This window comes from Capricornis sumatraensis, chromosome 10 (assembly GCF_032405125.1).
Source record: "Capricornis sumatraensis isolate serow.1 chromosome 10, serow.2, whole genome shotgun sequence".
Classification (NCBI taxonomy): Eukaryota; Metazoa; Chordata; class Mammalia; order Artiodactyla; family Bovidae; genus Capricornis; species Capricornis sumatraensis.
In genome coordinates, this window is record NC_091078.1 from 15893553 (window position 1) to 15919048 (window position 25496).

Below are 25496 nucleotides of genomic sequence, written 5' to 3' on the forward strand. Positions count from 1 at the left end.
GCTATTAATAAGCCTGAGTAGTTTTTAGAATATAAATGTTATAAAGGAAGCTAACATTTTTTGAATATTTGCCCAGGCAGTAAGCTAAATACTTTCCTGTTTTATTTTACCTATCTCACAATAACCTTAGGAGACAGGGATTACTATTTAGCAATGGTTTATAAATAAGGAAACTCAGGCTCAGAGAGGATTAACTAAGTATGATACCCAGGATTACTCAGCTAGTAAGTAGTAGAAGCATAGAATTTCAAATCCAGGTCTTTTGGACTCCATTAGGTTTCCCTTATAAGTAATACATTCTTCACAGTGTTATAAGGGTAATAAGTTTATAGTATATTATCATTGAAATTTAATACTCCTAGCTAGGATCTTCCCATTTTCTTCTTTTCTCCTATTGTTTACTCCACTAGTTGAATGCTGATTTGAGAATCTGATCAGAGATATATTTGAATGTAAGCAATTGAGGGAGCTAAACTCTTTTCAGAAATCTTAAGGCCACTTGATATATGTGAGTAATTAAGGTTATATCTAAGTGCTTCTAATGAGATTTTCAGATCAGAAATATAAAACAATTAGTTAGAAACCAATTAAATGCGTTTCATCCCTACTCCCACTCCCAGATCTCAAGAGAGTCACCATTTATTACTTTGGGAAAGCATCTCAGTGAATAAACACAATCAAATCCAGATTATAAGAATACGCTTGAAATGGTTGATCTTTCTGGTAATGCCAGGAACCCAAGTCATTCTGTACTCTGTAAATATGGCCTTCTGGTTCTTTTGGCTGGTCTGCCTCTTAGGACCCTAGGTATGAGTGACCTCTAGGCTCTGCTACCTTCTCTTGTCATCTGCATGTGGGACTAGAAATTTTTGTTTTTGAATTTTTAAGTAGAGGATGATTGGAATGGGACTTTACAGGTAATGAAGAATATTGGCAAGAGCTTTGCTTACTATTACTGTGTACAACTTTGATGAGGATATTTAATAAAGAGAACTGATATTACCCGTTTCTTGGGTATGAGCTGACCACATGTCTTCTCTTGTGAACCTCCAACCTGTTGACTCTACTTAAGCTTGTCTTTCTATTTCTTTTCACCATTCCCTCTGTGAAAAGCTAGAAATGGGAACCAGATGAACAGTTCTTTTTGTAAGTAATCTTGTCAATTAAGACAGTTTATGACTGGCTCTCTTTATTTATTTCAGTGAACAGCCTATCCCGCTCCAAGTATTGTTAAGCCAGGAGGCCCAGCTGGAACCCTACACGAATACAGAGTTTGGGGCCAGTACTTTCATTTACTCACCTGCTTCCTGCCATGAGCCACACTCGCCATTGTTCCCAGAGTCATCCGCCCTGTCTGCTCCACAGCACAATTCCCCCAGTGGGTCTGCCTCCAACCTTCTTACTTCTGTGGAGGTGGACAGTATTGACCCCTCTGTGTTCCACAGGCAGGGCTTACCTAAAATACCAGGGAGAACTGAGAAGAATTCTCATCATGGTTGGGAATCAGAGGATGAGCTGCAAAGCTGCAGGGGTGACAATAGCAGCGGGACCCGATTCCCCCAACAAGAAGGAAGAGACACCGATCCAGAACAGCTATTCCAAGAACAGAGGGATCCTGCTGACTCATCCCAGGTGATGCCTTGGCCACAGCCAAATGGAATAATAGCCACCTCTGAGAGAGGAGATGTACACAGTCTAGGCTCTGGTCCTTCAAATTCAGCAGCTCAGCCTAGCCTTTCTCTGTACAGGGCCTGCCACCCCGTAAAACCTGCTCCTTCCTCATCTGTGCTTCACTCTTCTAATACTGTACAGAAAACTAACCAATGCCTCCAAACCCCAAACCTCAAAACTCCATTGACTTCAAATATGGACCGAGGCAGCGAGGAGCCCTCTATGCCAGAGTTTCCTACCACCAAGGGGCTTGTCCGCTCTTTGGCAGAGCAGTTCCAGAGGATGCATGGAGCCTCCACCAGGGATGGAACAGGTGCCCAGGATAGAAGTTTGCCAAATAGTCTAAGGAAGGACTCTCCACCTTCCGACTGTAAGCCTCCTTTCCCACAGGGTCAAGGGAAAGGCCACTGGTCTTGGGCAAAACAACAACCCTGTTTGGATAGTAGGAACAAACTGCCTTCCTGGGAAGAGCCTGCTAATCATCCTCCTCTTGCCATGAACTCTGGGCCGCCTAACGGTGAAGCTTCTAGGGGAGGACAGCCCAGATTGGTAGAGTCAGGTATTTACCACGGGAAACCGTCTCAAGTGAGAGATGGTGGGCCTAAGGAGCTGGGCAGCAGTGTCGACTCGGGGACTTCCTTGCCTTTGGATTCTTGGGTGAATGTCACAAGGCTCTGTGATTCTCAGCTTACACATGGGGTCCCTGGGCCAGGAATGAAGTCCTCCCCTCATGATTCCCATACCTGTGTAACCTATCCAGAAAGAAAGCACATCATTTTGCATCCACATTGGAACCAGGACACAGAGCAGGAGACCTCAGAATTGGAGTCTCTCTACCAAGCCAGTCTTCAGGTTTCTCAATCTGGCTATTCTGGATGTGGGCAGCAGGAAGTAGCCTGGAACCTGCTGAGCCAAACAGGTAAGAATGCAACCAGGGGCAGGAGGTGTGGGAGACACAGAAAAGCTGAAGGCAGGAGGATAAGATCAGAAGGGGGGATGGTATTCTATCTAAATAATATCCTCAGCTTAGGTGGCAGCAGCAGAATTTCTGACTTTATTTATAACGACTTCATGATAAGAGCTAGACATTTTCCTGGCTAGAGTAGAGAATGGGGGCAGAATCATCACTCACAGGCTAGTTCCCTCCTTCTAAAGAAAGAGACCAATGACTGTATGCCCAGGGCGCTGCAGTATATATGCTAAGGAGTGGTTCTTAGGCCTTTGAGAGTGATTCAGCATGAGACAGGGGAGGCTGAGTGGGTAAGTCATCCTTCTATGGCTTAGGAACTGAACTGATCCCAAGATCCAGCTTCCAGATCCAGCTTGCAACAGGGATGTACACACTGAGCCAGGTCTCCAATGTAGCATTTCCAGATTGTACTGAACCAGCTATACCGAGACCTTCCCTCATCCATTCTGAAATTACCGGGTTTAGAATTTTCAAGGAGGTATGCTTGTAGGGTACCTGTTGACTGACTCTTTGTGAGATTATATTGTGTGAAGAATGAAGTCTAATGTTAAATGCAAAGTATACACATAGTTCTATAAACTGAAGACATAAAGGATATTTATAATTTAGGATTGATGTACTTAAGAATCCAAAGCCCAAACTGTCATCCTGTCTCCATCATTAACTATCAGTATAAATTTGGATAAGTCATTTAATATATAAGATTTTACCTGTAAGAAAGTTGGTTCAGTGATTTTCTTTTAAAGATACTTTGCAACTCTTAAAATGATATGTATGATTCTGTGAAATTGACTCAGAGAAATGTATCTTCAGTTCAGGCGGTATAGATTCTTTGCATGCTGCCAACCAACATTTAATTACAGCCAAACAAGTGTTTATTCAGAATCTTCTGTTTCCATTAGTGTCAGAGTGGGGATCATCACATAAATATAAGATTTGATATTAAGATGTGTTTTTCTTAGAATCTTCACTCTAGACTTTGCAATAACATTTTTAGGATCCTTAGATACATAGGACAAAGCAGTATGGGAAGATTCTAAAGAATAAGGAAAAGTAGGAATTTGCCTCAGTTAGATCCTGGCTAATGTAACAGAGAAAGAATATACAAATGTGAAGTGTTTTAAGGATAAGAAATACATATGAAAAAATACAATGTGACTAAAACTGAACTAAGCAATTGAATGTCAAACATTATAGTACAAACAAAACAAAAAGTCCAAACAGTGGGCTTCCCAGGTACCACTAGTGGTAAAGAACCCTCCTGCCAAGGCAAGAAATGTAAGAGACATGGGTTCAATCCCTGGGTCAGGAAGATCTCCTGGAGGAAGGCATGGCAACCCACTCCAGTGTTCTTGCCTGGAGAATCTCATGAACAGAGGAGCCTGGCGGGCTACAGTCTGTAGAGTTGCAAAGAGTTGGACACACTGAAGCGACTTAGCATGCACCCCATATAGCAACAGTTTTTTTTTTTTACTATAGATATTTTTGAAAATATATAAAGTATATATATAAATATATAAAGTATATAAAGTATATTTTCAAAAGTATCTATAGTAAAAAAATAAATTGTTGCTATTTGGGGTGCATGCTAAGTCGCTTCAGTGTGTCCAACTCTTTGCAACTCTACAGGCTGGATCATGGAAAAAACAAGAGTTTCAGAAAAACATCTATTTTTGCTTTATTGACTATGCCAAAGCCTTTGACTGTGTGGATCACAATAAACTGTGGAAAATTTTGAAAGAGATGGGAATACCAGACCACCTGACCTGCCTCTTGAGAAACCTATATGCAGGTCAGGAAGCAACAGTTAGAACTGGACATGGAACAACAGACTGGTTCCAAATAGGAAAAGGAGTATGTCAAGGCTGTCTATTGTCATCCTGCTTATTTAACTTATATGCAGAGTACATCATGAGAAACGCTGGGCTGGAAAAAGCATAAGCTGGAATCAAGATTGCAGGGAGAAATATTGGTAACCTCAGATATGCAGATAACACCACCCTTATGGCAGAAAGTGAAGAGGAATTAAAAAGCCTCTTGATGAAAGTGAAAGAGGAGAGTGAAAAAGTTGGCTTAAAGCACAACATTCAGAAAACGAAGATCATAGTATCTGGGCCCATCACTTCATGGCAAATAGATGGGGAAACAGTGGAAACAGTGTCAGACTTTATTTTTTGGGCTCCAAAATCACTGCAGATGGTGACTGCAGCCATGAAATTAAAAGACGCTTACTCTTTGGAAGGAAAGTTATGACCAACCTAGATAGCATATTCAAAAGCAGAGACATTACTTTGCCAACAAAGGTCTGTCTAGTCGAGGCTATGGTTTTTCCAGTGGTCATGTATGGATGTGAGAGTTGGACTGTGAAGAAAGCTGAGTGCCGAAGAATTGGTGCTTTTGAACTGTGGTGTTGGAGAAGACTCTTGAGAGTCCCTTGGACTGCAAGGACCAGTCCATTTTAAGGGATATCAGTCCTGGGTGTTCTTTGGAAGGAATGATGCTAAAGCTGAAGCTCCAATACTTTGGCCACCTGATGCAAAGAGTTGACTCATTGGAAAAGACTCTGATGCTGGGAGGGATTGGGGGCAGGAGGAGAAGGGGACGACAGAGGATGAGATGGCTGGATGGCATCACTGACTCGATGGACATGAGTTTGAGTGAACTCCAGGAGTTGGTGATGGACAGGGAGGCCTAGCATGCTGTGATTCATGGGGTCGCAAAGAGTTGGACATGACTGAGCGACTGAACTGAACTGAACTGAACTGAAAGTAAGAAAAATCACTGATAACCCCACTCAGTAATTTCATGAGTTTACTTCTGGCTTTGGGTTGTGTCCCAGCCCTGGTTGATATACTTTTTAAAAGAATTGAAGTATAGTTGATTTACAGAGTTGTATTAGTTTTAGGTATATAGTATTCAGCAGAGTGATTCAGTTCATATATTAATATATATAGTGTATATATATGCATATATATATATATATGTATATATATGCATGCATGCTTGCTTAGTTATGTTCGACTCTTTGTGACTCCTTGGACTATAGCCCGCCAGGCTCCCCTGTCCATGGAATTTTTCAGACAAGAATATTGGAGTGAGTTGCCATTTCCTCCTCCAGTGGATCCTCCTGACCCAGGAATGAAACCTGCTTCTCCTACACTGCAGGCTGATTCTTTACTGCTGAGCCACTGTATACATATGTATGTTAATATATATACATATATGTGTGTGTATTGTTTTTCAGATTTTTTTTCAAAATGGGCTATTACAAAATATTGACTATTACCTGTGCTATGCAATAGGTCCTTGTTTATATATTTCCTATATAGTAGTATATATACGTTAATCCCAAACTCCCAGTTTATCCCTTCCCCTCTTTCCTCTTTGATAACCAAAAGTTTGGTTTCTATGTCTGTGAGTCAATTTCTGTTTTATAAATAAGTTCATTTGTATCATCATTTTAGATTCCACGTATGTGAAAGTGAAAGTCACTCAGTTGTGTCTGACTCTTTGCGACCCGTGGACTAGTCCACGGAATTCTCCAGGCCAGAATACTGGAGTGGGTAGCCTTTCCCTTCTCCAGGGATCTTCCCAACTCAGGGATCGAACCTGGGTCTCCCACATTACGGGCAGATTCTTTACCGCCTTAGCCACAAGGGAAGCCCAGATTCCACGTATAAGTGATGTATATTTGTCTTTCTCTGATTTACTTCACTTAATATAATCTATAGGTCCAGCCATGTTGCTGCTGGTTTTGTTTTTTATGCATATATACTATATATTTATTTGTATTGTTTTTATCAAAAGTAGAATCATTGTAAAATATGGATACAGTTTAGTCCCATGATTTTCTTATATCCATAAGGATTTTCCCTCTGGAAAAAACTACTTTTAATGACTATAATATGCTTCACATGAATGTACCATAATATATTCAACCATTCTACTCTGGTTAAATACTTACTTTCAATTTTTTGTTAATATAGCACTGTGATGGGTATCTTTATACTTAAGAGTTTGGCTACATTTCTGATAAACTCCTTAGAATAAACTCTTAGAAGGATAATAACTAGTTGAAAGTTTTAAACTTAAAAAAAATCTCTTGATACATGCTGGCAAACTCAGGAAGATTATACTTCTGAAGGCAGTATGAAAGCATACCTGCTGCTGCTGCTGCTGCTAAGTCGCTTCAGTCATGTCCGACTCTGTGTGACCCCATAGACGGCAGCCCACCAGGCTCCCCCGTCCCTGGGATTCTCCAGGCATACCTACCAACCATTAATTTGTACTTGATAGTGAAAGAAAACTGATTTTTAAGATCCATTTGATGAATCGGTCCTAAAAATAACTTGTCAAACCAAAGTAGGCTGTATTTTGGTTAGTCTCTTTTAAGTTGAGTCTTTCAGAACTGACATGACAAAATGAAGAGATCAGTGGAAGTGAGAAATAGATGAAGGAAGGAAATCGAGGAGGAAAATGCTGGTTAGGGTCCATATATGATAGAATATATCTTTAGGGGAGTCCTCTTTTATTGGAAAGCATTTATTAAGCAACAAATTCCTTTCTTCCTCCAGATTTATATCTATAGTTGATAAGTAATACTGTAAGTTTAAGGTATACATTGTGATGGTTGATACATGTGTAAGTTGCAAAGTTTTACCGCAATAAAGGTAGTGAACAAAACCATCACCATACCTAATTACTGTTGTGTGTGTGTGTGGTGAGAATACTTAATTAAGATCTACTATCTTAGCAACTTTCAGGTATATAATAATACAACATAGTTAACTATAGTCACCATGCTATACATTAGGATTCTCAGAACTTATTCATCTTATAATTGGAAATGTGTACCCTTTGACCAATATCTCTATATTTCCCCTAACCTTGAGCTCTTGGCAACTATCATTGCATTCTGTTTCTATGAGTTTAATTCTTTTAAGACCCCACATATAAGTGTGATCATATGTTTTTTGTCTTTCTCTGGCTTACTACTTAAAAAAAAAGCTTTATTGATATATAATTTACATACTGGACAGCTCACCTATTTAAAGTGTACAGTTCAGTGGTTTTTTAGTATATTCATAGCCATCCACCCTTCACCACCATCAGTTTTAAAGTGTTTTTTCAGTACCCTAAAAAGGTGTCAGTAAACCTCTAATCCATCTAGTCAAGGCTATGGTTTTTCCAGTGGGCATGTGTGGATATGAGAGTTGGACTGTGAAGAAAGCTGAGTGCTGAAGAATTGATGCTTTTGAACTGTGGTGTTGGAGAAGACTCTTGAGAGTCCCTTGGACTGCAAGGAGATCCAACCTGGGTGTTCATCCTAAAGGAGTTCTCCTAAAGGAGATCAGTCCTGGGTGTTCATTGGAAGGACTGATGCTGAAGCTAAAACTCCAATACTTTGGCCACCTGATGCAAAGAACAGATTTATTAGAAAAGACCCTGATGCTGGGCAAGATTGAAGGCAGGAGGAGAAGGGGACGACAGAGGATGAGATGGTTGGATAACATTACTGACTCAATGGACATAAGTTTCAGCAAGCCCTGGGAGATTGTGAAGGACAGGAAAGCCTGGCGTGCCGCAGTCCATGGGGTCGCAAAGAGTCGGACACAACTGAGCGATTGAACAACAACAATAAAGTATTATGATCACCCCCTTTGTACTTATCACTGACTTCCATGGTGATTATCTTGGCCAATTATCAACATGTGGCTTATTTTCATTTAGCAACCCTCCTCCCTTTTCCCTTCCCCACTGGATTTTTTTTTTTCTTCTTCTTTTTTTGCCTATGCTGGGTCTTTATTGCTGCAGGGGCTTTTATTTAGTTGCACTGCCCAGGTTTCTCATTGTGGTAACTTCTCTTGTTACAGTGTGTGAACTATAGGGTGGGCAGGGTTCAGGTAGTTGCGGGTCCCAGGCTCTAGGGCACAGGCTCAATTGTTGTGGTGCACGGGCTTAGTTGCTCAGCAGTATGTGGAATCTTCCTGGATCAGAGAGTGAATCTGTGTCCCCTGCAATGGCAGATGGATTCTTCACCACTGAGCCACCAGGGAAGCCCCCTTTAAAAGCCGAACTATGATACTATTATACCTAAAAAATTAGCAATAATTTCTTAATATAATATAGTAGAAATTATATAATATAGTAACTAGCCAGTATTCATTTTTTCCAGTTGTATACTCTATAGTATAGTATTACTATACTATACTACAGTATATAGTAACTAGCCAGTTTTCATTTTTTTCTAGTTTTCCCACAAACGTCTTTTCACAGTTGTTCATCTCTAAGTTCTGTCTGACTGTTTGCATCCAATGCACTGCAGCATGCCAGGCTTCCCTGTCCTTCACTATCTCCCAGAGTTTACTCAAACCCATGTTCATTAAGTCAGTGATGCCATCCAACCATCTCATCCTCTGTCGTCCCCTTCTCCTCCTGCCTTCAGTCTTTCCCAGCATCAGGGTCTTTTCTAATGAGTCTGCTCTTCACATCAGGTGGCCAAAGTATTGGAGCTTCAGCTTCAGCATCAGTCCTTCCAATGAACATTCAGGACTGATTTCCTTTAGGATTGACTGGTTTAGTCTCCTTGCTATCCAAGGGACTCTCAAGAGTATTCTCCAACACCACAGTTTGAAAGCATCAATTCTTTGGTGCTCAGCCTTCTTTATGGTCCAACTCTCACATCCATATATGACTAATGGAAAAGCCATAGCTTTGACTAGACACACCTTTGTCAGCAAAGTCATGTCTCTGCTTTTTAACACACTCTCTAGGTTTGTCATAGCTTTCCTTCCAAGGAGCTAATGTCTTTTAATTTTGTGGCTGCAGTCACTGTCTGCAGTGGTTTTGGAGCCCAAGAAAATAAAATCTGTCACTGTTTCCACTTTTTCCCCATCTGTTTGCCATGAAGTGATGGAACCAGATGCCATGATCTTAGTTTTCTGAATGTCGAGTTTTAAGCCAGCTTTTCCACTCTTCTTTCAACCTCATCAAGAAGCTCTCAGTTCCTCTTCACTTTCTGCCATTAAAGTGGTATCATCTGCATATCTGAGGTTGTTGGTATTTGTCCCAGCAATCTTGATTCCAGCCTGTGATTTATCCAACCTGGCATTTCACATGAGGTACTCTGCATATGTTATAATAAGCAGGGTGACAATATACAGCCTTGATGTACTCCTTGCCCAGTTTTGAACCAGTCACTTGTTCCATGTCTGGTTCTAACTGTTGCTTCTTGACCCACACACAGGTTTCTCAGGAGACAAGTAACATGTTCTGGTATTTACACCTCTTTAAAAATTTTCCACAGTCTGTTGTGATCTACACAGTTAAAAGGCTTTAGTGTGGGAACACATGTAAGAATTAAAGATTTTAAAATTAAAAAATATATATATATATATTAAAAAAAATAAAATTAGATGTCTTTTCTGAAAAATAAAAAATAAAAATAAAAGGCTTTAGTGTAGTCGATGAAGCAGATTTTTTTTGAAATTCCCTTGCTTTTTCTATGATCCAACAGATGTTGACAATTTGATCTCTGGTTCCTCTGCCTTTTCTAAATCTAGCTTGTACATCCGGAAGTTCTTGGTTCACAAGCTACTGACGACTAGCTTGAAGGATTTTGAGTGTTACCTTGCCAGCATCTGAAATGAGCATGATTGTATGGTAGTTTGAACAATCTTTGGCTTTGCCCTTCTTTGGAATTGGGATGAAAACTGACCTTTTCCAGTCCTGCGGCCAATGCTGAGTTTACCAAATTTGCTGACATATTGAGTATTGCACTTTAACAGAATCATCTTTTAGCATTTTAAATAGCTCAACTGGAATTCTATCACCTCCTCTAGCTTTGTTCATAGTAATGCTTCCTAAGGCGCACTCCAGAATGTCTGGCTTTAGGTAAGTAACCACACTATCGTGGTTATCCGGGTCATTAAGACTTCTCTTGTATGGTTCTTCTGTGTATTCTTGCCACCTCTTTTTAACCTATTCTGTGCTTTTAGGTCCTTGCCATTCTGTCCTGTATTTTGCCCATCTTTGCATGAAATGTTCCCTTGGTATCTCCAGTTTTCTGGAGAAGATCTGTAGTCTTTTCCATTCTATTGTTTTCCTCTATTTCTTTGCATTGTTCATTTAAGAAGTCCTTACCTCTCCTTGCTGTTATCTGGAACTCTGCCTTCAGTTGGGTATATCTTTCCCTTTCTCCCTTGCCTTTCGCTGCTCTTTTCTCAGCTATTTGTAAAGTCTCCTCAGACAACCACTTAGCCTTCTTGAATTTATTTGGGATGATTTTGGTCACTGCCTCCTATACAGTGTTATGAACCTCCGTCCATAGTTCTTCAGGTACTCTGTCTGCTGGATCTAAGCCCTTGAATCTGTTTTATCACCTCTAGTTTATAACCATAAGGGATTTGCTTTAGGTAATACCTGAATGGCCTAGTGGATTTCCCTACGTTCTTCAGTTTAAGTCTGAATTTTGCAGTAAGGAGCTTGTGATGTGAGGCACAGTCAACTCCAGGTCTTATTTTTGCTGACTGTATAGAGCTTCTCCATCTATAGTTTCAAAGAATTATAATCAGTCTGATTTTGATATTGACCATCTGGTGATATCCATGTGTAGAGTCATCTCTTGTATTGTTGGAAGAGAGTGTTTGTTATGACCAATGCTTCTCCTGACAGAACTCTGTTAGCCTTTGCCCTAGTTCATTTTGTATTCTACGGCCAAACTTGCCTGTTCTTCCAGGTATCATTTGACTTCCTACTTTTGCATTCCAATCCCCTGTGATGTAAAGGACATCTTTTTGATATTACTGCTAGAAGGTCTTGTAGGTCTTCACAGAACCATTCAACTTCACCTTCTTCGGCATTAGTGGTTGGGCATAGACTTTGATTACTATGATGTTGAATGATATGCCTTGAAATGAACTGAGATCACTCCGTCATTTTTGAGATTGCACCCAAGAACTGCTTTTTGGTCTCTTTTGTTGACTTTGAGGGCTACTCCATTTCCTCTAAGGGATTCTTGCCCACAATAGTAGATACAATGGTCATCTGAATTAAATTCATCCATTCCTTTCCATTTTAGTTCACTGATTTCTAAGATGTCAATGTTTACTCTTGCTATCTCCTGCTTGACCACATCCAGTTTACCTTGATTCATGGACCTAATATTCCAGGTTCTTTTGCAGTATTGTTCTTTACAGCATTAGTCTTTACAACTTTTCACTACCAGACACATCCACAACTGGGTGTCATTCCCGCTTTGGCCCAGCCTCTTCATTCTTTCTGGAGCTTTCTCTCTGCTCCTTCCTAGTACCTTATTGGACACCTTCTGACCTGGAAGGCTCATCTTCCGGTTTCATAATCTTTTTGTCTTCTCATGCTGTTCATGGGGTTCTAGAGGCAAGAATCGGAGAAGGCAATGGCACCCCACTCCAGTACTCTTGCCTGGAAAATCCCATGGACGGAGGAGCCTGATGGGCTGTGGTCCATGGTGTCGCAAAGAGTCAGACACTACTGAGCGACTTCATTTTCACTTTTTGCTTTCATGCATTGGAGAGGGAAATGGCAACCCACTCCATTGTTCTTGCCCGGAGAATCCCAGGGATGGCAGAGCCTGGTGGGTTGCTGTCTGTGGGGTCGCACAGAGTCTGACACGACTGAAGCGACTTAGCAGCAGCAGCAGCAGCAACAACAGCGGCAAGAATACTGGAGTGGTTTGCCATTGCCTCCTCCTATGGACCTCGTTTTATCAGAACTCTCCACTATGACCTGTCCGTCTTGGGTGGCCCTGCACAGCATGGCTCATAGCTTCATTGTGTTATTACGCAGGCCCCTTCACTATGACAAGGCTGTGATCCATGAAGGGGCACCTTAATTCTGCTTTCTGTCAAAGCCAGAAGTGCCCTAAACAGTACCCCTTACGGAGGCCACCTTCACCTCTGTTTAAATGTCTTTAAAGGAATCAGTGTCTACTCTCTTCAGGAGATTCCAGTGGCTACCTCGTTCGCTAGATAGGAATCACATTTGATTAGAGCAATTCCAAATTCTAGATTCTTAGATTGGCAGGCTCATGGAGAAGTTCCTATTAAGGTCACTTGGTTGAAAAATGAAGCAAAAGTGTCTGCAGATAAGCGGATCCAGGTTCTGTCCAACAGCTCTTTATGTATCAGTGAAGCAGAAGGCAAGTAAGGAGTTCAGTCTGATGAAGGATTTTATTAGTGCTTGGCCATGAATAACATGGAGCCATTCTTAGTCAAAAAGCTCATCTTAACCTTATCAGTGTGCTCCTGGGCTTCCCAGGTGGCTCAGTGGTAAAGAATCAGCCTGCCAGTGCAAGAGACACAGGAGACAGGGGTTTGATCCTTGGGTTGGTAAGATCTCCCAGAGGAGGAAATGACAACCCCCTCCAGTATTCTTGACTGGAGAATCCCATGGATAGAGGAGCCTGGTGGGCTACAGTCCATGGGGTCACAAAGAGGCGTACACGACTGAGCAACTGAGCAAACTCTAACCATTACAGCTATAATTCTTAAATCTGACTGCCCATCACAGTCACTGAAGAAATGGCTTTAAAAAAAAAAAGAGAGGAATAATTTCATATAAATGGGATCATAACATACCTGATGTTTTTATTATAGAAAATTTCTCTCTCCTTTCCTTAAATCAGTCCCTACTGTTTACCCCTGCCCTCAACCTTCTCAGACAATAATCTATTGGGCATATATCTGTATTTTTCTGTTCATGTAATCCTATGCAGATGTATATATATCATGTTTTTTTCTTGGGGATTATTTTACAGATTTCTTTTAACTCAGTACATGAAAATACTTGAAAATTCCTCAAAGTCATCTAGTTTAATTCAATTCCTTTTTTTTTTTTAATGGCTGAACAGTATTTGATATTGAGGATACTATAAAGTATTTAGCCATTCTGCTGTAGATAGGCATTACTTTATTTCTAGTTATTAGCCAAACAATGCCACAATAAACTGATATTTTATTCTCAAGAGGGTAAGAAAGTAAATATATTTTCAGTCTTAATGGTTATCTCTAGATTGCTTATTAGGAAGACTATAATATTTCACATTTCTTCTAACAATGTTTAAGGCTATTCTCCCACATTCTTTATGGAAATCTCTTAAAAATAATATTCCCAGGCTCTAACCAGAAAGATTCTGATTTAGTATGTCCGTGGAGAGATACACAAAGCTGTATTTTTAAAAAGTTCTAGATGAATCAGAGGTGGTATTGGAACCACTGCATTTAAGCACAAGAAAATATTAAAAATAACTGGCCTTTTAGCTTAGTATCAGCAATATCATGCTTTAGCTAGGTACACATATTAGAATCAAAATATGAAATCAAGATGTGAATTGGCAATAGACGTATATATCAAATGTAGGTCAAGGGTGTGTGCACTTTGAGAAGGCTTAATTAGTTGTATTGGAGCAAGCCCCTTGGGAGTCACATATCCAGTTTGGAGCAGCTCATCTCTTTACAGTCTCACAAGATTTTTAGGAAGAGATAAACATTTAGAATTTGTTTAGAATGTAAGTGATTAGAGAGATGCTAATGAGGAAGTAAAAGACCACACTACACATATAAGATGTTGAAGAGCTTCTGCTCATAGTATATAATTGGAAGTGAAAATCCAAAGACTTGAGTTTTAATCCTGATTAAACTACTTACTACTTGTCAGACTCTGGAACTTATTTTCCTGTTTTGTAAAAGGAGGTGGTTTAATATATGGTTACTATGATAATTTCCTAACTAGACTGGAGACAACATTTCCCTTGTCATTGCAGATGCTCTAGAGAATTACTGTGTCAGGTAACTTCCTCTGTATCTATTATAAGTCTTGGACCCAAATCTGACAGCAGCTAAGCTGATTATATTTACTATTTAGCTATGTGTCCACAGAGCCCCTTCTCTAGGGCCTGTGTTTGAGATCCCTATGGCCTATGGGAAGCTATCCACATTCTGAAACTCCTGTTTCTACATTCTAGGAATCCATCCTCCATTGAATTCAGAGATGAATATTTGTTATTTAATGAAGCAAAAACTGCAGAGTTTTGTGTTGCAGGCTGAGTGCAGACTCTGGGAGAAGAGATGGGTTCAACTTATGTTTATGTTTTCCTCCTCAGGCTCTGCAGATGGTGTAGGGAGGAGGTTGCACTCAGCCCCTGGCCTTGGTCTCTCAAAGACCCCAACAGCAGAAATGGAGCACAGTCTCCATGAAGCCAACGCAGTATCTGCTTCTCAGGTAGCCACCTCAGGTTCTATAGTTCTGGGCATGGGGTGGTATGTTGGGAAAGAATTATGGAGAGATATGGGTGGTGGGGTTGGTGATAAGGCAGGGCATAGGAATGTGGGGCTATTAGAAGAGAACAAGATCTATGATTGGGCTTCTTTTGAGTGAGAGGAGGTTGCCACATGGCTACTACCTTTCAAATATATCTAATTCAGATCTCTATTAGTGAGTCTTACTTACCCTATTCTCTCCCATATCCCTCGGGACAGAGTCTGTGGGAAAACCACAGGTCTGATGTTACGTGTCTGCCTGTGTGTCTGTGTGTTTGAAGGCCGCACCTTGCCAAGGCCCCAGCAGGGAGTGTGGGGAGGATGATCAGTATGGTGCAGAGAACTTTCGGCGCATCTCACGCAGTCTCAGTGGCACCGTTGTCTCAGAGAGGGAGGAGGTCCCAGTCTCTTCCCACAGTTTTGTAAGTAGAATCAGGGTCTGTCTATTTAGAGCATCTTCTTTCTCTTGCTAGGTGAAAATACACTGCGGTGAAGGGGCAAGAGAAATGGAAGGTTGTAATTTGGGGAAAGCCATGTGCACTCAGCAAAAATGAGGACATGTAATCATTATTTTTTTGGTCACACATTCACTTGGAGCCCAGAAGAATGTTCTTTCCCTGTAGCAGTTCTGGAGGGTGTAATGTTGGCTTCCTCAGGATGAGAAGTGTCCCAGAAGCCTTGAGAGGAGTCTCTGAGGAGCCATGACTGCTGGCTGGGTCAGAATCCATTGCACTAATCAAAGGAAAAAGAAGAGATGGGATGACGTATTGTTCTGCCTGTTCTTCCCCATCCTAGAAAATGACCGATTGGGGTCCAGTGGGCTTTCAAGCTGAAATGAAGCATATGCATTGGCAGCAGAAGGAAAATGATTTAAAGTCCTCATCTTTGGGGCATTTCATATAGAATTAATGCAGTAATCTATAGATGAAAGTTCCAGGGATATCCAAGTCAGCAGAGATGAGCAAACTCAAATAATTTCAGTGGTTGGATTTCTAAAATGTGCCTTTTGAGAATTTCATACACTTGCCTGAGGCAACTTGAGATTTTATTACAGTATAGGTCAGGATATAAAGCACCAGTAGTACATTGGAGCTTGCTCACCATGTCAGTTTCATAAAAATTTTAAAAAACAGGGCTTAAATATGTGGTATAAAAATAGAAAAGTACAAAAAGGAAAACTAAGTCTCTTCCACCAGTTCTTCAGATCCAGTTTCTTTCCCAGTGACTGCCCAAGAGGTAGTCATTTTTTCCAGTTTATTGTCATAAATTTATAAATAGCTCTGAACAGTTGGCCACTCTTTTTGGAAAAGGTGGTCTTTTCTGCCCAGCATTTGTTCTCATATACCTTTAATGGCAAGTTGTTATTTTGCTAGGAGACTTGGCTTCCTTTTGGCCTGACTTCTGTATCATTCACTTATACATTGATTCATTATTTTAAACAAATGCTTTCTGACCTTATCTTCTAGGTATTGTGCCGAAAAATGGTGTTGAGTGAGCTAGATACACTCCCTGCTCTCTTGACTTTACAGTCTACTGGAGGAGACAGATAAACAATTATAATATAAATATGATCGGATTTAATGCTATGGAAGCAAAATAGGGGAATTCCAGACTTGAGGAATCAGGGAATTCTTCCTGGAGAATTAAAATGAATGTAGCAGATAAAGGGGACTGAAGCAGATATTAACTGAGTTTAAAAAAGCTTCTTGGTATGGTATGATTAGAGTCTGGCAAGGGATAAATGGAGAATGTTGACAAGTGAGACTGTTAAGACTATAAGCAAGGGTCATATCATGAACCATAGTAAGGAGTTTTGGAGGATAGAGAGATGTAGACACATTGGAGAGTCAACTAGGAAATTAAAATGTTTGGTGCCTACTTGCCTGGACATGGGGAAAAGAGAATCGAGGATGATATCTAGGAATTGTGGGTTGTTATTTGAGGGAAGAGAAGCAGGAATATATTTGGAGGGAGAGATATGTGCAAATTTGGACGTATTAAGCTTGAGTTGAGATAGATATCTGGTAGGCTTTTGATTCTGAGACATATAAACTTAAAATTGAGATTTGAGAATCATAGCCACTGAAAAGAGGAAGAGAATTGCAAAAAGAGGAAAAAACAAACAAACCAGGACGTATCTCTGAAGAGAATCAGAGTTAAGGTTCTTCTTTTGAAGAAGCCCAAAAGGAGACTTGGTAAGAGGCTATAGGGATGGAAGGGGACCCAGTGAAGAAGGGTGTCTTTCTTTTGGTGACGGTGTCACATGCAGAGAGGACTGGCATCTGGTCCTTAGGCTACTTGGTAAATGCCTACCATGTGCCAGGCCATGTTAGGTGCTATGAGCACACACTGCTGAAACAACACAAAGTATCTTATAATCTCAAAAAAGAAAAAAGATACACTGGCATATAGATTATTTTATTTAATATATTATTTATTAAGTGCCTATAATAATCCTCCAGGAGCTGTTCAAGGTTATGGGGATACTGGAGTGCAAAGAAATGTATTCTAGCAGGAGAGAAAAGACATTAAACAAGTAAACCCCAGACAATGTGTGATAAAGAATAAAACAAAGCAAGAGGCTAAGGAATAAAGAGGTAATAGTGGTTATTCTCAGGGCTGTTTTTTTTGATAGAGTAGTGAGGAAAATCAGCTCTAAGAAAGTAACATGTGATGAGAGACCTCAGTGATATGAAGGTGTAAGCCATGGGAAGAGCATTCCCAGTAACAGAAACACAAAGTGTAAAGGCCGTAAGGTGGAACAAGCTTCGTATGTTTGAAGAACATTAAGAAGGTTGGCGTGTAAAAGGCACAGGAATGGTAGGAGATAAAGTGAGAAAGATCAGCTTTGCCATATCACACAGAACTTGCAGGCCACACTAAAGGAGGCAGTGGGCTGGAGATAGGAAGGACTAAATTGGAAGCTGCTGCAGTGGTCTAGTTGAATTTAAATATAAAACCTATAGGTAGAAATGACAGTATATGGCATAGGCAACTAATGGAATTGTGGATGAAAAGTGCAAACTCAAGGACAGTGTCAATATTTTGAGTCTAGGTGACTTAAGAAAATACGGTACCAGAAGGAGGAGTTGGGAAGAATGTTGGTTCAGTTTTGGACATGTTCATATCTCATATATTAAAAAACATATTTCTGAGACTTTGCCACATAAGTGAATGACAAATGAAGAACAAAGTAGGTCATAAGCAACAGTGGGTACAGACTTAACAGGCACACCAAAATGGAGACTGGAGTGTAGCAGTAACTGGAGAGATGGAATAGAGAGTTTCTGACTGTACATTTAGGGAGATATTAGTTCCCAATATTTAGAGTGAGTGTACAATTTTTCAGTCTTTTTGGTTTTCTGAATTTCTCTCTCATTTCTTCTCTATTTTAAATTTTTATTAATTTTTTTAGAGGCTTCTGTTATTTTATTTTATTTTTTTAACCACATCACGCAACTTGCGGAATCTTAGTCCCCTGACCAGGAATTGAACCTTGGCAGTGAAAGCTTGCAGTCCTTACCACTGGATAGCCAGGGAATTTCCCTCTTGTCTATTTTTAAATTTCTGTCTCATTCTCTAATTTTAATAGTAGCATTAAGGACTTTGCTAAAGACCTTGATGTTAGGATTGGGAAAGTGAGGGTTATGAGGAAGACATATTAAGAGAAGAGAACTGTACTTTGGTGTCTTAAGTTCATAGTGGAGGATGTTTCATAGTCAAGATGTTTCCTAGAGGGGCTGATGGGAAGAGTGTCGAGTAAATTGGGTCCATCTCTAGATTAAGGAACGTTTGTACTCTAGTTCCTTCCATATCCCCCTGCTTCCCTCACTGTGTTTACCCAACCATAGCCTGCTGTGTGTTAATCCTCATCTCTATGTTTTTTTTGTCTTGTCTCATTGTAAGGATTCATCAAGCGTGAGGAAAAAGCCTTTGGAAACCCGGCATCGTTGTTCCAGCTCCTCTTCCCTCCCTGTCATCCATGACCCTCCTGTATTTCTCCTTGGTCCCCAACTCTACCCACCCCAACCACAGTTCCTGTCCCCAGATGTCTTGATGCCCAGCATGGCAGGGGAGCCCCATAGACCCCCAGGTAACTCTCCCCAAATCTAATATTATGTGCTGGAATGTAGTACTTTTCCAGGGACCTGGAAGAATCAAATCAGTGCATCTGTTGGGGGGTGGGGAAGGGGAAGGAGGGTCCCAAGGTGGAGTTGTAAAGGGAAATGAATTATTGCTTTAAAGATCAAGCATTGATCTTGATGAATCATGACTGAATCATTTCTTGGGCAACATGGGGTCTAGACCAGAGCTCCCAGAATCTAACTACTCATGAAAATGAACTGCTTCAGTTGTGATAGGATATGATTTTAAGTGACCCAGGGAATTAGTACCCAGTCTTTAGGATCCCCCAAAACAGGAAATATCATCTCTATCAGCTGTTTTTCTCTCCTTTTATCCCAAGTCTCAGTTGAGGGATGGTCTAGGAGGATGAGTAGTGAATGGCAGACTTGGAAAGATCCTACGCACAGAATACCCATGCCATGCATAGAGACCCAGACAATCCTGGGGAAGGTGGGCAGCATCCTTCTGGCTTTCTTTGACCCTCCACAGCAAAATTTGTTCCATTTTTCCCGTCATGGACCAAATCTACAGTTTAAGGCAGTGGTTCTTAATGAGAAAGGGGAGGTGCCAGTGGCATCTGGTGGGTAGAAAGACTAGGGATGCTGCTAAACATCTAGCAATGCACAGAGAAGTTTCCTTGCACACCCCTACCCTACTCCTAAGACAAAGAATGATCAGCCCCAATTATCAGTAGTGCCAAAGTTGAGAAACCTGTCTATGGGTATAAATCCCCAGGGAAAAGGATCTTCTTAGAACTGAGTAGTACTGTTGATACTTGTGTCCAAATTTTAGGGAGCTTTGGATAAGCAGGCCTTCTGGATAAATGGACTTCTAATTACTCAGTGGAGCTGCCAGGTCACCAGCATCCTTTGAGAGTTACTAGAAGTATCTGATCAGTAAGGCAGCATTTATTGCAACTTGTTCTGCACCAAATACTACAGTAAATACATGGGAGAAAGAAGGCAGTTCTCTGCTCTTAAAGAGCTCAAAGTTTCAGTAATCAGGTATATATATATATATATATATATATGTATAGCACAGCTGTTGATGGAATTTAAAAAATAAAAATGAGAAGTACTGTTTAGAAGTGACGTTTGGAAAATTAGTTATTTTGCTTCTTTTAAGTAAAGGGGAATCAATGTATAGAAAAGGCATTCTACATTATGTATGTGGGAGCAGTGCAAACAAAAGCAGAAATCTTGGAGAATGAACACAAATGTAAGCAGATACAGTTCACCTGGAGTGAAAGTACTGTGTTAAAAAAACTGAGTGATGTTTTGGAGTAGTGACTCTAAGGAGTAAAATTATCACAGAGAACATATATTTGGAATATCAGAGAGCCATTCATGTATGTGTGTTTGTGTCTGTCTGTCTTTTGGAGGACAGATTATAATGCAGTGAGATAGGAGTGTGCAACATCCAGGAGACTGTTTCATTTACACAGATTGGCAGTGGTTTGATTTTAGTGTATATTAAGAATTTTTAAAAATGAAATTAAAAGCAAAGCTAGGTTCCTTCTTTCCCTTATTTGTATGTTCTTAAAGAGGTGAGGAGTTGGAAACAGCCAGGAATGGTCCTCTGGGAAGGATAATGGTTTTACTGAAGATACTCAATCTTTGGGTTTCTTTTCTCTCCCCAGGAACTTCGAGGAGTGTCCAGCAGTTTCTGGCTATGTGTGACAGGGGTGAAACTTGCGAAGGGGTCAAGTACACAGGAAGGACTTTGAACTACCGGAGTCTCCCCCATCGTTCCAGAACAGATGCCTCCCGGGGACCATGGTCAGAGGCCAACCAGCATATTGGGGCCAGATTCCTGACTACTCCAGGGTGCAAGCCTCAGCTAACCCACACTACCACACTACCAGAAAGACACCAGGACCTTCAGGTTCCTCATGCTCAGTCCTGGGGGGATCTTTTCCATTCACCCTCCCACCCTCCTGTTGTTCACCCTGTGTCGCCACCACCAAGCAGTCTTTGTGTACCCCTGAGGTCAGCTTGGAATTCAGGTCCTGTTCCAGGGTTTCGAGCCCCTGGTCCTCGAAGAGTAGACATGCCCCCAGATGATGACTGGAGGCAAAGCAGTTATGCCCTGCCGTCTAGGCACAGGAGGACAGGGAGAGAGGAGTTTCTGTTTGTCCTAGCAGATGCCCCTGGCAGAGAACAGGTCAGGGCTAGAGCCCTGCAGCAGAGCAGGTGGTAAGGGTTACCCCTTTCCTCTCCTGGAGCCACAGCTTTCTCTGTTAAACTGTACTGCAGCAGAGTTGGCACCCTGCATCCCTGCCAAGGTTGTGCAAGTCTTATCTCAATACAGAGTTGGCAATTTCTCCCAGGGGTGCCAGGAACCCCTAAGGAGACCTGGCTCTTTGAGGGAATATTTGAAACTTCAATTTCCATTCACCTAGCAAAAGGAAGCAGCTGCTGTTTAGGGTTTTATTTGATCCACTTTAAAGGTGAATCCATGTTACTCTGGACACTAGCCATTCCTTAGGATCTTAGGGTCACCATTTTATTCTTGAATACTCCAAGCCCTCATATTCTGTTCCCTGTTATATTGCCAACTTCTATGCTTTGTTTTATCCACCTATCCCTATTATCTGACCTTCTGTCTTCTCCATCCCTCATCCTTGGAGGGACATGTAGCCCTGTATTCTTGGTCCTGACCACATCATTCAGGCTAGCCCACCTGCCCAGACTGTCAGCCTTCCCTCAGCCCCCAAACCTTAGGCCTAGAATGTGGGACTACCAACATAACATTTACTCTTCGGAACAAATGGGAGTCAGGCACACTAACATACTCTCCTGTCCTCAGCAGCACAGCCATTACTGCCACTTGCTCAGTCGCCGCTGTAAACCCTCAGAGTCAGCTGAACTATTTTAGGGCCAAACATACTGTTTTTTGTAAAGTATTTTTCATTAATAAATCTATAAGATAGTTCTATTTAATTCCTTGTCATTTGTCTATTTGATTCCTTTTGTATTTTCTTGCTCTTTTGTATTGGGCTGGGGAAGCAAGAAATACCAATTCCCAGTGGCCTGGGGCTCAGTATATGGCTTTTGACTGAGTGAAAGTGAGGAGCCAAAGAGGAGTTGAAGACTGGTTGAAGGGTATGTATTCAAGGTAGGAGTCAATGAGTCCTAATATGGAGTGACTTTCCTTGTTTTTATTGCTGCTAGTACATTTTCTATCCCTTTCCTGCCAAGAGGCACTCAACACATTACATACTTTCTCCTTCCCCCCTCAGGGAGATTTTCTGGGATTCAGACTCCTCTTAGAAACTCACTCCTGATCTAGGTACCCGTCGTGCCCTCCCTCTACAAGTTTATCATGTGCCTCTTATCCCTTCCTTTGTCTCTTCATATGGCTGCCCCTTGCCTTCCCTCCAGAATTATATGGCACTTCCATGTAAGAATGGAGAAGGAAAAGGCAACCCACTCCAGTACTCTTGCCTAGAAAATCCCATGGACAGAGCAGCCTGGTGTCCATGGGGTCTCAAAGAGACGGACAAGACTGAGTGACTTCACTTTCACTTTCCATGTAAGAAAGATCCATTTTCACTCCTTCCTCACTCGAAAATTCATCTCCCTCTAAAAAATAATATGTGAGCTCCCTTAGCAAACATTACTAACTGGGCATTTCTCTTTTCTTAGATTATTCCAGCTCTCAGGATCATTAAGATTGACAGGTCAAGAGGTAGAGAGGTGGTGTGTGAGTCCTTTGGACTATTGCTTGCCTAATTATCACCATCTGTTATGAACAGATTCTGAGCACATGTAGTATTGAGCAGGAGGATGGGCAGGCATTTCTCACCCTATCCTACTTGAATCCTATGCCATCAAGATATATAGATGTGGGACTTCCCTTGCAGTCCCGTGGTGAAGACTCCAAGCTTCCACTGCATAGGGCACAGGTTTGATCTCTGGTTGGGGAACTGAGATCTGACATACCTCTCGGTGCAGCAAAAATAAAAAAAAGATATATAGATCTTAGGATATTCCGATCCCTGCTACTGATCCAGTACCTCTGCTGGTGTTAACACATCAGTTCAGTTCAGTTCAGTCGCTCAGTCGTGTCCGACTCTGCGACCCCATGAATCACAGTACGCCAGGCCTCCCTGTCCATCACCAACTCCTGGAGTTCACTCAAACTCATGTCCACCGAGTCGGTGATGCCATCCAGCCATCTCATCCTCTGTCATACTCTTCTAATAATTATTGGTTGAACAATCATTTCTTGTCCCACTACTCCCTTCCCCATGAGTGTACATCTCTTTAAAGTTTCCGTAGAAAACCACATTCTACCGTAGAGGTATTTCTTATGAGGAACTAATTTCCAATTCCCTATTGCCTTCGAAATCTCTCTTTTCTCAGTGAATCAAGAGGGATGCTGTGTCCTTTTCAGGTGAATTTCGTAGACTCTTTGAACATCTCAGTGACAAAACCCTTCCTTTCCTCTTACCTGTTTTGACTCTGAACCCTTGGAGCCTAGTCCGCTGTACCTGCATTCTTTGTGCTTTCAGACTTGACAATCCCAGGCTCTAAACACAAGGGCCAGATTCTCTCTCAAACTCCATTCTGAACCGTTGCTTCGCTCTAGAACCTACAACGCTTCCTCTAGTTCTGTCAGTTATCGACCGAAGTACCCGAATCTGACAGTCAAATTGTTATACTTTTTTTTTTTTTCTCTATTTGCGGGAGATTCTTAGGTTGGGTCACATCTCTCCATCTTTCTAGGAGCTCCATGAAAGCCGGTGTCGTGTTCCCTAGCACTCATTCACCGCAGGAACTAGCTACAGACGAATCATCTCTCCTCACTCTTTTATTTCTGCTTGCCCAGAATTTTAAGCTGATCCCTTGGCATGGTCTTGTTTCTCTCCTAGCTTCAGTAATTTTGCTCAAGTCCCTAGAGCCTGCTCCGCCCCCGCCCCCGCAAGCGCGGTGCATGCCGGTCTTAGCCCCTCTGTAGGGAAAGAGGGTCCGCCATGTTCCCCGGCGGCGCCGCCGCTTGGCTCTGGTAGCCGCCGCCCCCGCCCCCAGCCCCGCCCGGCCCAGCGCCTAGCCGAGCCCCGGGCCCAGCATGGCCGCCCCGGAGCCGGCCCGGGCTGCACCGCCCCCACCCCCGCCCCCGCCGCCCCCTCCCGGGGCTGACCGCGTCGTCAAAGGTGAGAGGTGGACGAAGCCCTGGGGGCCTGGCCTGATGAGATAGCTGTGTGAGGGCGGGCGGGAGACCGTCCCCTCCGGAGCGGGCCCGGAAGGGCGGGCGAGTGACTGGCTGCCTCACTTGGGGAGTGGCCCCTGGGCGGGCCCCTGCTGGGCTGGGCTGAGTCGGTGGCGGCGGCTCCGAGGTCTCTCGCTTGCCTTCGGGCCGGGGCAGAGGTTTCGTTCTGTAGGTCTCCGAGCCGGAGGGGTGAGGCTACTAGTCGCGGTGAGCCTCTTTCTTTTCCTGCCCGCCCTGTCAAAGCGGCCCAGAGGCCGCGGTTAGCTTCCTGCACCGCGACAGCTGCACGCCTGGCTTGCCGGGGCGAATGGAGGGGCTCTCAGACCTTCAGCCACGCGGGGCTGGGCGATGAGCAGTCAGAAATCACCTCGCCTTTGGCCCACGCCTGCTCTCCAGTGACAGCCGTCCGCCCTATTCGCGCCTAGTTAATGCCAGCCGCAGGGGTTCGCACTCGGCCTTCAGGTGTCACCCCGCGCGGAAATTGGGGGAACTGTATGGGATTGGACAAGGGTGCAGGGATAAGCCAGAATTTGGGGGCTCCGGGTTTAAGTTTAAAAAAAGACAGAAAAAAAAAAAAAAAAAAAGATCTTCGGCGATAGGAAGAAGCGTTTACTTAAAACCGGCAACACTGGTCAGAGGGCAAGAGGGGTTAGCACTCCCGTGCATGCAAACACCTACACACTCGCCCTAGAAGAAAAAATTAAATATTTCTCAGCTGGTGCAGAATTTATGATTGTTTAACTACAACAGGTCATAACATTAATTTGAAATAGAGAAATTGAAGGCTAATTTAGAATTGCTTAAGATTTCCATGCTCTCTGGGAGAGCCCATCAACTTCAAACACTGTTGTGGAGGTGAAGAACATAATTTGAAATGATTTTTCTTTATCATGTAGCTTGGTCAATAAATTGAAATCATTTTAGAATAAAGTTTTCTTTATTGTATCACATTTATTTTTGAAAGATAGATACTTCTTTTATTTGTTTTATTTATTTCATTCAGCTTCTCAAACATAACTGGCATAATGTTTAAACACTGTTAGCCCAGTTTTGGAAATCTGACTAGACATGTTTCCATTAAAATATTTAAAAACAAGAAAAACTTTTTGTTTTATGGTTTTTAATTTATCAATTCTAGCCTCCTTTAATGATAATACTAATTTGTATCTAGATTTATGTAGACAATTTTAAAAGCTTAATTGTGTATATATTCGGGCCAG

At 42.0% G+C, this 25496-nt stretch overlaps 1 protein-coding gene across 7 annotated transcripts in view; it reads left to right on the plus strand.

The window, feature by feature from the left end:
- The window catches only part of USP54 (ubiquitin specific peptidase 54), a 60323-nt gene extending 38431 nt beyond the window's left edge, over positions 1 to 21892 (plus strand). For 4 of the 7 annotated variants that reach the window (XM_068982446.1, XM_068982448.1, XM_068982451.1 and 1 more), the window contains 5 exons: positions 1203 to 2590; positions 14781 to 14899; positions 15219 to 15359; positions 18844 to 19030; positions 20702 to 21892. In XM_068982446.1, the coding sequence (XP_068838547.1) occupies positions 1203 to 2590; positions 14781 to 14899; positions 15219 to 15359; positions 18844 to 19030; positions 20702 to 21261 (2395 nt within the window). In that variant the 3' untranslated portion in view covers positions 21262 to 21892. The remainder of the gene's footprint in view (positions 1 to 1202; positions 2591 to 14780; positions 14900 to 15218; positions 15360 to 18843; positions 19031 to 20701) is intronic. The other 3 variants (XM_068982447.1, XM_068982450.1, XM_068982449.1) reach the window with 2 other exon arrangements.
- The last annotated feature ends 3604 nt before the right edge of the window (positions 21893 to 25496 follow it).